Source organism: Equus caballus, chromosome 19 (assembly GCF_041296265.1).
Source record: "Equus caballus isolate H_3958 breed thoroughbred chromosome 19, TB-T2T, whole genome shotgun sequence".
Classification (NCBI taxonomy): domain Eukaryota; kingdom Metazoa; phylum Chordata; class Mammalia; order Perissodactyla; family Equidae; genus Equus; species Equus caballus.
Window position 1 is genome coordinate 56,129,527 of NC_091702.1, and position 15,034 is coordinate 56,144,560.

The 15,034-nt window shown below is 38.6% G+C and overlaps 1 protein-coding gene and 1 pseudogene across 6 annotated transcripts in view; both read right to left on the reverse strand.

Moving 5' to 3' along the window:
- Positions 1 to 4,259: 4,259 nt before the first annotated feature.
- The window catches only part of CD96 (CD96 molecule), an 86,885-nt gene continuing 76,110 nt past the window's right edge, over positions 4,260 to 15,034 (reverse strand). For 3 of the 6 annotated variants that reach the window (XR_011428851.1, XM_070242842.1, XM_014732899.3), the window contains 4 exons: positions 10,611 to 10,673; positions 9,720 to 9,809; positions 6,610 to 6,733; positions 4,260 to 4,664 (listed from right to left, as the gene is read on the reverse strand). Coding sequence is in view for 4 of the 6 variants with exons in the window: in XM_070242842.1 (XP_070098943.1) it covers positions 4,556 to 4,664; positions 6,610 to 6,733; positions 9,720 to 9,809; positions 10,611 to 10,673 (386 nt within the window). In the remaining 2 variants the exon portion in view is untranslated. Of the gene's footprint in view, positions 4,665 to 6,609; positions 6,734 to 9,719; positions 9,810 to 10,610; positions 10,677 to 15,034 lie in introns of all 6 variants that reach the window. The other 3 variants (XR_011428850.1, XM_014732900.3, XM_014732898.3) reach the window with 1 other exon arrangement.
- LOC138918994 (cytosolic 5'-nucleotidase 3A pseudogene) lies at positions 12,653 to 13,680 on the reverse strand (annotated as a pseudogene).

Here is a 15,034-nt window from a genome sequence, read left to right on the forward strand (position 1 = left end):
GGGTAGAATGGTGCATGTTGGGGAGAAACATTCTGATTCTATTCTTCTCATTCATATGTTAAGTTGTGCCCAACTAATGTCCAGACCCATCACATAAGCACTAGACAAGGTTTAAGAGTAATTTCAAAAGTGTTTCCTGTCCCTGATCTTGCCTAAGGTCATATTCTCCTCCTCTGTGGTCATGCCTTTCTTGCTGCAGCATGGAGCTCTGTTAGTAATCACAGATTCCAGACAAAAGCCCCTTTGCGGGAGCTGGGAAACAAAATGCCTTGTTCCCACCATCTCATCATATGTTTCTGGCTGGAACATCAGCCCATTTCTGCCAGTTAATGTCTTCTTCTAGGGTCGTGAAGTTGACTCGCCGTTTCAGCTGTCTCTGCTGGACACTCAAGCTTCAGCTGGTTGACACAGCCATGATTGCTGTTGTCAAAAACTCACGCTATGTATGTCAGCCCTCAGGGGACACTGTTTCTGTATTTCTGCAGATTCAACCTCCAAGTTTAAGCCAAAGCCACTCTCCTAAATCAGAGTGTCAAGAGGGCTGCCTTCAAGAAACTCCTCCCTGCTTAGAGCCTCTGAGACAATGTCCTTTTCATTCTCTCTTGCCTAGGTTAGTTTCTCTAAACTTTCTTTCTAGCTTCTCATCTTGGTTATGCTCCTCTCTCTTTTTATTGTCTAGTCATTTTTTTTTTCACACTTTCTTGGGCCTCTCACCCCCAGGGGTCAATTATTTCTACTTTTCTTTGTTTTCTGCCAACAATTTTTGGAATATAATACCTGGGCACTACAAAAAATCAATATTTACTTAAATGAACACAAAACAGCTCTTATGTATAAGAAATGAAGGTACCAAGCAATTAAATATCATGCTATAATGGAAATTGATCACACATTGGACTGGAAATCAGAGATCTAGGTTATCATTTTGGTTCTATCACGTCTAATTACATGACCTTGAGGAAGTCAATTTCACAGAGCCTCTAACTCCTTATTTGTAATGTGACCTCTAACGCTCATCCTGGTCAAATATTTTATGATTTTAAAGACCTATAATGCAAAGTTAATTGGTAAAGCCAACATTTGTTCTTCAGTTAAAATAAAACTTATGCTGAATCAAAGGAAAGACTATTTTTGACTGAGGCATACATTTTATCTATTACCCTAGGCATACAAGCTAAAATATGCCTACCTCTGGACTTGTGTGTATAGATTAACTACTGCTACAACAATGCTGTGTAGCAATCACACAGTTTCAGTGGCATATGACAGTATTTAATTTATGCATCTTTGAAGTAGGCTAGAGGTTGGCTGATCTTGATTGGGCCTGGCTTGGATGGTTCTGCTCTGCTCCATGAGTCTCATCTTCTTCTTGGAGCTAGAAGGTCATCCTGAAATGTTCTTCTCATGGTAATGGCAGAGAACAAGTGAGTGAGTCTAATCATACAAGCACCTTTCTAGCCTTGGGTTAGTGATGCCCATGATACTCCATTGTCCAAAGCAAATCACACAGCCAAGCCCAAAGTCAAGGGGTCCTTATGATTCAGGTGGGTAAGGAAGTGAACATTTCTGAACAAAAGTCTCATCTAACACACTGTGCTTCAGAAATGAGTGATGAAAATGCTTATGTGTGGCTTCTTCTCAGTGAAAATGAAGGCAGGGATGAAGACACACAGGAAACTTAGGGATTAGAGTCCGGTGTTGCTACCTCTCCTCTTGTGGGACAGAACTAAATCCACTCCACAGAGAAGAGTTGCTGGTTTGAGACAGGCTCTATGAACTTACCTTCATGCAATTTTAAAGTGCAGATGAAACTGTCATTTTAATTAAATGAGGGAGGTCAAGATCATAGCATGGCCTGAAAAGTATCTAGACACCCTCTCTCTTGCAGGCTTGTGAAAAATTCCTCTGAACCACTGAGTGCGGTTCCACCACAGACAAGCAACCACTCACTGTGTTCCAGTTGGAGAAGAATTTGCAAATGCTGACCAGACTCATTTATAAGACCAAAAAAGGGTGATTCAAAGAGGAGTTAATACAAAAACACTGTGAGACACCTGTCATAGGATAGATTGAAAAATTACATAGCTTATGTTGTACTGCAAAATTGTCCATGTTTTTACTGAAAGAATCTAAACATCCTCCAACTCTGCCACTGTATATCCCAATACCTCTACTCGTATTCACATCTCTTAAAGAAACAGTAAAATAAAGCCATAGTGATTTTTATACAAATATTGATGATTAAGTTGTAATAAATAAAAACTACACATGAAGCAACAGTCACAAATATATATGAAGTTAGTCATTTTTTCTTGAAGCTTTTCAGAGGCACTAATCCCCCTGGAGCTCTTTGCCTAGAGTGAATGCAAAGGTGGGAGACCTTTGCCTCCAGCATGACAAAAAAACCAGAACTAATGAGGAATTAAGGGTAATTAAGGCAAGCCAATATTAGTTTATTTTCCCATTTATTGAGCTGTATTAGTTATCTACGCCATGTAACAAATTATACCCAAAGTGATTGGTGTTAAACAATAAGTACTTATTATCTCACACCGCGTCTGTGGGTCGAGAATTCAGAAGAGGCTTAGCTGGAAGGTTCTGGTGCTCATGAGGTCCCAGTCCAAACACTGACTGAGGTTGCAGTTATCTGAGGCTGGAGGATGTGCTTCACGAGGCTCATTCACACAGCTGGCCAGCTGATGCTAGCTGATGCCTCAGTTCCTCAACAGGGGGACCTCTCAACATGCTGTTCGAGTGCCCTCACAGCACGGCAACTGGCTTCCCGCAGAGCGAATGACCAAAGAGAGATCAAGGCGGAAGCTACAATGTATTTTACGACATAGCCTTTGAAGTCACACTCTGGTCATTTCTGCACTATCTTATTGGTTAGGCCAGGCCTGGGACTGGTACTCTCTCTCAAGATTATGCATGTGCATGACCCTGAGTGTGAATATCTGCTTAAATTTTACATCCTTGCTGCCTCACTTGCCTTACCCTGGTCCTAACTAGCTACACAAGTCAGCTGTGTTCAGTGTTGGTGAGGACTGTAGAAGGGTGCCAATAGCAGGAGGCAAGAATGATGGGGCCATCTTGGAAGCTGGCCACCGTAAGAGCTAAGCACTTTGGTGCCAAGATTCTAATCAACGAGAAGGGACTTCCACTGATTCAGCAGTCGACTTTGTCAGAATGCTTGAATCATCTGGGAGAGTTGATGCCTGGGCCTCATTCCACAGAGATTCTGATTTAATTGATCTGGAGTGGAACAGCCATGGTGTTTAAAAAAATTCTCCAAGTTATTCTCATGTGCAGTCAGGAACAAGTACACTGCAAACGAACTAAAGGTTCCTTTCGAGACTGAAGTCTACACAAAATTTGCTTGTCATATCTATCAGCAACATCTGTTCTTCCCTCCTAGGGAGGGAGTGTATGGGGAAGCTGAGAGGACAAGGGGTATCAGTAATTTATTTACTCACAAACTGTGCTGAATACAGAGTAGGCCTGGCTGACTAGATTTCCTCTCCATCACCTATATGTTCTGTTTGAACTATTTTGTAAAATATTGGTAGGAGCAGGATTAATTCATCAACACTAGTCTGATTTGAGGCTCTTTATCTGTCTCAAAAGAGATCAAAGCAGGCAGACTGGATGAACAGGAAAGTCCTCAGATGAACAAGAGCGTAATGGGAATTAAATAAGTCAGATTAGGGTTAGGCTGCCTGTTTACTTATATAACAGCTTGGTAATAGTTTGATGCATGCATGCGTACGTGTGTACGCACACACACACACACACCACACAGAGGTAAAGCCGAGAATGTGGCCACTCTTAGCTCACATAACTTGAGAGGCAAGTGCAGCGTTATATCTACTAGGCTACTTGGTTGTTGGCTAGTCATCCCTCGATCCCTCCTCATCTCATGGGGCAGGAGGCTGGGTGAACATGGTGGGAGGAAGAGAGAAGGAGGATTGGAACTGAGGTTCTTGTGCAAGGTATTCTGTTTTCCTCCAGTGAAAACAAACAACAGAATTTCAATAGGAAGATTCATTGCACTTTCCCATTATTTGGAACTCTCGCTAGGACTTTCCCATTTTCTTCTTCTTGTAATTTTCCTAGGGAATGCAACAAACCTCAGGGATTATCGTAAATTTGGCAAATAGTTTAGAATGTTGGCAGATGCCCAAAGAGAAGAGGATCTGGCCTGGACATATGCTCGAAACCATTGTCATCCCCTCAATGAGACAATTAAAATGAAAACTAAAAACACTGCACATATTTTTTAATGACAGCAGCCTAATTTGCACTTCTTACATAAGCAAGAAAATCCCTACAGATTGCACTGGGTGTGAGCATGACATATCCTCCCACTCTTGCTTAAATTTAAAGCATACACAGATGAAAGAGGGAGAGTTGCTGGGAATACAGGTCATTCAATTCTGACAGTCATTTCTGCTGCAGTAGAGGCTTGGCTAGAGGGCGATTATATTAAGACAGCACCAGAGCTACCTTCTCAATAGGATTCTAGCAGAGTCTTGCTGTATGGCAACGTCTCAAATGACTAGAGTGTCTCCATCTCTTGACAAGGCAGATCGCACCCAATGGACTCTTGAATGCAAGTGTACTTGATGGGAGGTGGCGGTGGCTTGAAAGGTGGGGGTCTTTCCATGCTAGGAACAAAACATTGCTCTGTCAATGCTAAGAATGTGAGAGGGTGATTGAAGGATATATACAAAATATTTTTTTGAAGTAGGAAACAGAGAAAGAGAAAGAGACATGCCCTCTTAGTTCTCTTAGAAGTTTTCCTGGCAGAGCCTTCTGCTTGTTAGTCCTATCAGCCATTTGAACATCACGATGATATCATTAATTAACATTGATAAGGTATTTTATAGTTTGCAAAGCATTTTTATCATAACGTTATTTAATTTGCTCCTAGGAATTAGATATTATTGTCACTGTTCTACAGATAAAACTGAGGCTCAGAGGTTTTAAGCAACTTCCTCAAGAGAACTAGACTAACAATTCAAATCTTTTAACTGGAACCTACACTATTCATGGCAACTGCCTCCTAATAGAAGGGTTTCTCTTATGTGAGTTAAAACATTCCTTCAGAGACAAAATTTTAAGATTCTGAGACTAAAGACTGAAGTTTTCCAAATAGTCCCTTTGCCAACCTTACCCCCAGCCTTCACCCACACACTCATTTCGTACTGTGGGCAACAGTAGAGGTGGGAAGTACAGCTTTTCTGAATCCCTGAGTTGATTGGTACTGGATGGATAATGCCAGAATCCCTGTTGTTTGAATCAGTGAACATTCTTAAAGTCATCTTTGTATAAAGTATTGTTCTATGTGAGCACAACTCATCTCTTTGTCTGAAATGCATCGAGCATAGGGGAGGATTTAGCTGTACAAATGCTCCAGCTCTCTGGATATCAGGAAACAGATAAATCTGTGAGCAGATTTATGCCCTGAGTCAAATATCTCTACCCCTTGTCTACCAATCCATAGCACCTTAATTTCTCCAGAGACAGAAAGAGAGAGAGGGAGAGTTTCTCATTTCTATATAACACAGACCTTTAAATATAGAACAATAAAAAAATCAATTCAGATTTTCAGAATCCCATTTTCTCATTTTAATATAAAAACCTCTAGTGCCTATTACCTGGTTTTCTGATGTTTTAATGGAGACTTAATATATATTAAAAGGTGGATAAAATTCTAAGAAATTTGTACTTCCCTTTTTTCAGTGAAATTGTGAATTTCTCAAGGTTAATGTGGTGGCCAAAGTGTAGCCCTTGCACAAGAATTTAGAATTTATGGTTTAGTGTTTTATTCACAGTTGGACACTCCCTGCACATGGTTATAGAGTCTTCAAGAATTCTCTAAGGAAAGAAGAAGAAGGTATTGCACAATGGTCAATGCTGCCTCAGAGGCTAGTAGGAAGATGTGTGGGAGATCAGCTTTATGTATTATGCGGGTCTCCTCTAAGCATAACCTAGTCCACACTGATCCCAAACAGCCCAGCCAGAAAAGTGAGGCTTAACCTTACCTGCCATTTCAGATTGCTGAGTGGAGGGAAAAGAATTTTGGAAAATATTTCCATAAGACAGAAAAAGGTAACCCAACGCTTACTTTCTTTTCCCCTTGAGGAAAAAAGGAAAATGGCAGTAAAAGCCCATTCTGCTCAAAAGCAGCTGGAAATTTCCTAAAATTAACTTTCTCCCTCAATTTCACACTTGAGCATCTAGGCCCAGCTGGGCCCAGGCAGTTCAGAGATGCATGAAAATGAAAAAATAATGAAGATTAAAGCAAGAATCAGTTTCAGTTTTGAGGTGAGGTGAGGCTCACTTCTCATTTCATGCCCCCTGACTTGTTGCATCTGATGAGCATTACAGCCACCACAGGCAGAGGGGGATATCAAGTCAGGAGTTGTGCATCTAATCCAAACTGCGTGATGTTGGGGAAGCTAGATAGCATCTTGGAGCTTCTATGAGCCTGATTTCCTCAGTCAAATAGGAGAGGAACTCCATATACAGGAATAATATTTAAAGTGATGAGTAAATACTTTGTTCTGAGAAATTCTCTCTTCCTACATGTCTTAGTATTGTACTCACATTTCTTTCTGGTATTGACACCATTTTCTCACTCCAAGACCAAACACTACCACGCAGGAAAAGACCAAAGCTGCTACAATCACTGGCCAGGACATTCCATCTTTGGGCTTATTAACCACAATTCCTGAAAATGGCATAAAGAGAGACAAACTTTAATGCCAAACTTTGGCATTTGGAAAACAGGATTAATTGAACTATTTCTCCTACTTAAAACATTTTTCTCCAAGGGCCGTGGGGTGTTCATTGGCAACAATCACACTCTGGGATGATATCTATGCCTTATTCTCATCTCTGTTTTTGCATTTATGTCTTTCTTGTTGGAATGTTCCAGAACTGATTTTTTTCTTTCATTTTCCCAAGGCTTTGGAAAATTCTTGGCACATGGTGTCCAATGTAATGTTATTTGTAAGAAGGAATAAATAAAAGTGATAAGCTTTAAATTTGTTTTCCACATTTACTCCAGTAAACTTTATATGTAAAGTAATGGTCTAGCTTTGGATTTTCTTATTCTGTAAAGAGTCATTAAATGCTTTTATGGAATATTAGTATGTCAGGAGGAGGAAGAAAGAGTCAAAAGCTTTAGAACATTTCAAAGCCCTGAGAGTCCAAAGGCAGGCAGGCCTGCCTAACCCTCATGGAGCTGTAGCACTCAAGAGCCTATCAGCCAAGACGCCTCATTTCAGTGTCACTCAAGGAATTGTATTCGGAGTACCTTTTCTACTGCCTTCCCTCTTTTTCATTCTTTTCCCCCTATCCATTTCAGCAATAAAAAGGGGAGGAGGGAACAAGAGGGGTAAAATTGAAACTAGTTGGTTTTGCTTTTTCCATAGTCTGAAAAGAGAGAAAGTTGAAAGAAAATGGCTGGCTAAAATTATATTGGTGGGTGATCAATGGACTGATTTTTCTTATGTTGATGAAACCCATACTCAACTCATTCATTACATTTCTAGCACTTGAACACCAAGTCAAACTGTGTGAATCAAAGACTTTCAAATATTGTGGGTTTTAGACCAGAGGCAATATAAATATCATCGTTTGGACTGTTTTCCTTCTTCTCTGACATATAGGAAGAATTAAGAAAATTAACTCTCTTAGGAAACAAAATTGCCCATTTCTACCTGGCAGAGGATGAAAGGGAATGTTTATAATTACATAGTTACTTTATTTTTTCCTTTTAAAAAAGTATTTTACAATCATGTTAAAAATTCAAAAAGTATAGAAATATAAAACTACAATGAAAAGGAAGTGTCCTTACACCTCAGGAGCCAGTTACTCACACTAGAGTCAATAACTTTGGATAGTTAACTATGTATCTTACTGGAAATTTCATATGCATATATAGGTATCAGGAACCTATATCCCTTTTATTACAAATGAGGGCATACTATACATACTGTTCTGTCCCCAACTTCTTTCTCTTAAAAAACATTCTTGGAACACTTCCCATAGACGTGCATAGAGATTCACCTCATTTTATTAAACGACTGGATGGGTCCCCAGTGTGTGTATCTACCATAGCTTATTTGACTGGTTTCTTAACGTTAGATGGTTGAATTGTTTCCAGGCTTTTGTTATTTCTACCAACATTCCAATGAAATTCCTTGTACCTTATAGATAGGTCTTCAACTCTTTAGATTTACATAGCTCATTCGGGCATTTTCGTATCAGAATTATCCAGATTGATTTTCTTTCATTGTTTCAGTTAGATTGTAAACTGCTTGTAGATGAAGACTAGATTTTTAATTTCTTTTATTGCCTTAGATTTATTATACTGCTTTTCATACAGCAAAGTCTCAAAAAATACAGGCCAAAAAACTGGATTTAAAATATTAGCTACCAAATCTTTTCTACGATTTACATAGTTTGGACTGCAGCCATGTGACGTTGTCGTGTTAACACTGGTTACCAGTGTTGAAGATTTTTCCTTTTATAACATACATCCCGGGATCTGAGGTTTTCCTGATGCTCACCCTACCTCAGCTCTGTTAAAATAGACACTGAGGGTTCCCTGGAAGCTCACATAGTCCTGTAATACAAGACCATGTGGCACGTTGTATGTTTGTGTGGCTAGAGTTCACAGCAGTTCAAATCACTGGAGTATCAAGATTATAAAAGTAGCAGTCATCCAGATGATCAACTCAGGACTACACAAAGTTCTTTTGTAATCAAGTCAAACGTACTAGGCTCTACACTGAAAATATGATGGGATATAACATTTTACTTCCAAAGTGTCAGAGAAATGAAAGAACAAATGGTTTTAAAGAGGTCTTACGTCATTGCTTACAAGTTTTCTCCCAACCAAATGTAGGAAATGAGATCATTGACTTCAGGAATGTCTCAGTGGAGAAGCAGAGCTCCAATCTTGTCCTATCTCTAAACTTTAAGTTTAGTTCTTGAAGGCACTAATATCTTAAAAATATTGGTAGGACCTCAGTTTGCAGTTCTATTGCTGTGTTGTGTCCAGGATGATGCTCTGGTGGTCTGAGGACTGTTGGACCGTGAATATGAAATAAGCTGAGTATCAGTGGAGAGTTCACCAGGGAAGTAAACACCCCCTGAAGTGAAAGGGTTGATTATGCCTCTGAATTTACAATTAAGACCTGCATTGGGAGGGTGCTAACTTTATTGAATACCTTGAACTCATGATATAAAACAAGGGATTACATTTAGCATTCACAAAATTTTTTTAGTTGAATTATAAGAGTACTCTTTGTTCCAACATTCTCCTTCTTGCCTCAGACTATATTTTCACAGGACTGAAATGTTTCTCACTACTTTTTTTACTGGCTAGTTCTTATTCATTTTTCAAATCTTAATTTACATGTATTCTAAGAGAGTCCTTTTCTGTTCCCCAGTTAAAATCAGATCTTTCTGTTAGACTCTGACAACAGCTGGTACTATATCATAACATTTGTCACAAATAAATTGTATGACTACTTATTTACTAAGTATCATCTTTCTAATAGATTATAATCTTCAGGAGGACTATGTTTTTACTGTATAACCAATAACTGGCACAGTGTCTAGCAAATGTTAGGTACTCAATAAATATTTGTTAAGTGAATAAAACATAAAATTCCCCTCCCCCTCCAAAATGGTAAATGACTCACCAGTGATACGGATGTCACTATTTTTAGTAGATCCACTGGCAGCTTTGGGAACTTCTGAAAATGTTCTGGTTGTGCTGGGGAAGACATCACCTAGGGATATAAGGAAGATATCTGAGCTGATCCTAATAACTGTCTCAACCCTATACGTGGAATAAAATCATGAAAGGATTTCACTTGCTATTAGGAAGAGCTCAAGTTGAATGGCCTAAATGCTCCTAAAATATTACATGTAAAGCTTACTAAGGACCAATTTACTGCAAGGCTAGGATCCTAGGATCTAACAGCTATCAAAGGAGTGGGAAATTCCTATTAGTTTAAAGAAAAAAAGAGAAACTGTTATAGCACACACAACAAAACAATATCTACTAAAGAATCTCCATGAGAAATTTAAGTGGTTTTGGGGAAATGCCTTATGTTGGGCTCACGGAAAGATGAGGCTTATCCCTATTCTCCCAGGGTATCAGAGGTCCAGTCAATCAAAATGCTGATTCTCCCCACTCTAATGTGTTTGATAAGGTCAATAAAAACTCCTTCACAACAGTCGAGTAGACAAGTTCATGTTGACAAATCATTCTATTTTCCAATGGAAAATTAAAACTTAAAATGCATTTTAATGGATCTAATTGGTCAAAAATGCCATTATGTAAATTTAATTTTGAAGTAAAATAGAGAAAAATCTAAGACTTGGTCTCTGATTATCTTCTTTGACTGACTGAGAAGAATTTTGGTTCCTTCCATCGTCATTTTCATCATCACTGTCATTTTCATCATCAGGATGCACTTTTAAACACCTATCTGAGATTGGCTTCTTATCAGTTTTTGTTTTTCCACCTCTGCCCAAATAAAGCAGACCACTACCATCCCGACCCTGAATCTCCCCCAAGTACTCACCATGGAGTGTTGAGTCTGCCCCTGAGGGGGATGAACTGTACATTTCACTGGGCATCCATGAAGCTGCTAAGGGAAGAAGGTACAGGAAGAGTCAATCTGTACAAGACTAGTTGTTTCATTGTCTCTTCTCGACCTTTAATTGAATAATAACTATGAAAAAAGGATATTACTGAAGACTTAAAGCAACATCATTGAACTATTCTGCAGCACACACGAGAATGTCCCCAGATAAAGTGGGAGTTGAGGGAACGGCTGTGGTCCAGATGCCTCTAATAGGGAAGGTTTAGATCATATCCACTTAGAAGCAGGAAGAAGGAATGGAAGGAAAATGCTCGAAGAGGTTCTTCCAGCCACAGATAATGTGTTGTGACTGTTCTCAAGCCCATCCCACAGATGAGCTAAAAAGAATGGCAGAGAATGAGAGCCCACGTGTGTTATGGTGGACTTGAGTCAAGAAAAGGTGCCAATAGGCCTTTGAAGACCATGGTAGAACATGCATGAGGAAACAAAATTGTACTCGTGGGTAAGCTGACATTCTTGTTTGACTGTGAAAACTGAACTGTGTCAAAAGTGAATCTTTAGACCCCTATGGTCACAGGCCTTGTTAGCTGCCGGGTGACTCCTTTTGATGCATTTAGAGGCAAACTTTCCCCTTGAGTAGATGGCAGCAAACTCAGGCAGCACATATGGCTTTTGAAATAGATCTATCAACTAATTTTGGTTAGTTCCCATCTCTGGCAAGAAAGATTCACTCCTTGGCAGGCTCCACATATCTGTATTTGATAACAGGCCTATAATGTAGTTTACAAAGTAAACTTAGTATGGAAGTACATGGTTGCAGTCAGTAGAAATACATTATGCTCATTTATTTAAAACATTAGCATACATGATTAAAGTGCTTTCTTGTGTGTCAGGACCAAAACAAACAAGCAAAACCAAAATAAAACAAAACAAACATTTAAAAAACCCTTAACCTTCCCCTTCCTTGATTTCTCCCTAGATGCTAACAGTAGTTACAGCAAAGGAATGTTCCCAGGCCCTTCAGACGAGATGTAAGTCAGTGCTTTTGAGGGATTGCTCATAGGAGGGCCTGCTGTAGCTGCTTCCTCTTGGCGTCACCTCAGAGGTAAGGGTGGTTTCGTACACAGCAGTTTCGAGTTTGGGTAGGTCGGGGGGATTTCTTATTGTCAGTGTAATTCTCTCATTCTGCATATGCGATCTTGACTATTTTCTTGTTCAAGACAGATTACCAAGGTCTATGGATGATGACAGACTGAGCATGTTTTTAATGCCCATTTTTAATGGTTAAGCTATTAAGCCAGGAATTTGATTGACAAAGAGCAAGAACTAATTAAAAGAACTTGGGACCAGGCCTGGATTTAGGTAAAATTATGAAGAAGGCAGTTTGTTCCAGATAACCTAACAGTTTTTTTTCCCAATATGGTGTTTCCTTCCTTATTTTAGGGCTTGATGCCTTTATTCCTTATCTCTTCAAAGTCTGTTTGCAAGAACGGCTATTAATTTATGCTAAGATACAAATGGTTGAACAAGCAAGAGTGGATTTTTTTTTTAAATTTTCCATTTCATGTTTATTATTAGTAAGTCAATATAGAATATTTTGTAATGATCAGTTACATGTGGAGGCCAACAGTTTTTTCACCAAATACAGAGGGCCAGTCTTTTCTGGTCGATTTTGATTTTCCCCAAACAAAATAACTAAACATAACACAATTTCAGGAGATGGTGATGCTATCAGCATGATTGGTCCAAATTATGAAAATGACAGTACTTAAAGTCGTGGAAATTATTTGACCATTTCATAAAACTTCTTTTTAGACTTGCAGGAACTTTTCAACTGTAAAAAGATTCCTCAAAAAATGTATGATAAAATTAAACTACAAAATCCACTTTGGAAAAATAGAGTTATTTTTCGACTTATGGATTTAAGATTTCTTAAAACCTGTAAAAATATAGTTGGAAGTGTATTGAGAGAGGTGAAGAAAAAGGAGCTTCCAGTTGATGGATTCAACATGTCTGAAAATACTTACATAATGTAAAGGGAAAACTTCAAGAGCCAGAATATATTATAATTAAGCCTTTTGGTAAGATGAAGAAATGAGCAGTTCTTGTATCAATTGCTCCCACAGAAGAGAGATCTTCCTCAAGAATGCTTGTTTATAGAATCCTCAGTTAAATAGAGTTGGCTCCTTCCAATGATTCATCCTTCACTAAAGCAATACTTTTCTAAAAGTTCTTCCGCTCTATCACTAAGATATCCAGTTTTCAGAATGCTTTCAACATTGGCTACTGCGTCTACTATTCTCCTGGGAGACTCTTAGCAGAATTATGTGCTATTGTCTTTTAATTGATTGAAATATCCTGTGTTGTTCAAGGCATCATCTCATTTGTTAAATACGAGTTAATTCTCCTTGAAATCCTTTGAGAACATATTTTCATCAAAATCCATGAATGAACACTACTTTGACTTTTCAATGATAAACACTAGCTCAGTGGATAACCTCCTTTAGTATGTCATCATTATCAGCCGAAAATATGAACACAAGATACTGTGTTGGAGTTTCTCAAAGCCTTATATCCTTCTGTGAGCATCACATTGATTTCTTCTACAATTTCTTTAAATTTAGCTTTTGGTAAAACTTGTTCAACAAGGAAACTATGTGACTTGGCATACCATTCTACCATAAAAGGGTATTTCTCTTCTACGGTAAAACAAGATCAACTTTGATAGCATAGTATTTTCCCTTTAGTTGCAAAAACTTTTTTTGATATTCGTCTGTAACCAATTTATAGTTGTCAGTAATATGACACATTAGGAATCTTTTCTGTTTGTAGGGAAATCTACTTAATGTCATATCAAAGTCTGCGATTATCTGAGATTTGGCAGTCCCTCTTGATAAAGCCAGAGATAATTTCTTTTACTATGGTAGGATTCTTGATGCAAGATGAATTTATCTGGAATTCTGGCATCAGTTTTACATGTACAGACTTTTTCCTAGTTATCCAGGTTTGCTTAGGGCACTCTGAGTTCTTCTGTCCTTAATTTTATCCTAGAACAACAGCCTAGGTGGTAAGCAATATCCAGAGATGCAGCGCTTGGGTACAGGTCTCTCAATGATCCTGGTGTTTTGCTCCATCGTCCTCTTCAGGGTGAATATGTACTGGGTCAGCACCACCCCTTCCACAAGAAAACATACAGGCACTAGCTACCGTGTCCACTGTTACCATGACCACCTAGTCCATAGAGGGTACCCCCATGTTCTTCCCGACCAGGAAAGGAAGACGACATTCATGAGCTTTGGTAGTGTGGGCCTTGTGCGTGAGCTGTGGAGAAATCCATGAAGCCCCTAGAAATTGATTTTTTAAGTGAAGGAATAAATCTTTAATTTGAGGCTGGCCTAATCAGGAACTATGTAACAGAACGGGAGGAGAATAGTGTTTTAGAGAAGAGGAAAATTGAATGAGATGGGATCTGAGACATAGAAGATTTTAGAATTTGAGGTCAAGAATGGTGAGTTTAGAGAATCAGCATCCCAACCAATAGGAAACAGAGGGGATGCAGATATGTGGGTTTATTTCACCAGAAATCCATCCATTATCACTCCTTTTCTGTCTTTGAACATTTCATAAATCTATTGAAATAAACATCCTGGAAGAAAAAAAATCCCATTACCAATGCCTCACACTAATCTTGCCAAATCCATCATCTGATATTGGATGTCTCATTACAGTCCCATCCAACGGGTAGAAACATGTTTCAAAAACAGTTTGGGAGTGAGCAATCAATATTAACTTGTTGGATCCTAATGTGTTTTTGTGAATGATTATAAACAGAGCAACTCACTGCAGGGAATTTTTTCTCTAAGCTTACGGATAAAAAATGGCAACCAGTTAAGATCTTCTTACTCTTGCATAAGTAAGAATGTGGCTTTTCACTGCCAGGGAAAAATTATTTGTGTTTCAGGGTCCCTTCCTAGATTTCACAATTTCTAAGGCGATTTTTTTTGTAAGAATGACAAAGAGATGTCTGAGGATAAATGAAGTTTTCAAGTGGGAAAGGACAGAAAATACTAAGGATTACAATAGTTAGTTTCATTATGAAATCTATTAAAAAAACAAGAATATACTTATGTAAATTATAAAGCACTTTCAAGAAAGACTCTCAGTTTTTCAGTTTCTGGGACAGAAAGTCTCTAGGTGGTCTTTAATGCTTCATACTGCTGCACAGGATGAAAAGGCTGTCTTTTATATTCCTGGTGCACCTAATATTGTAATAAATTTAAATAAAGCAAACAAACAGAAACTTACAAAGTTCCAATTAAGCAGATCATTCCTTCTCACTATATGTGTGTATATGTGTTTTCTTCCTTGTCCTGGCTCATATGTACACATAGACTTTCAAGCAT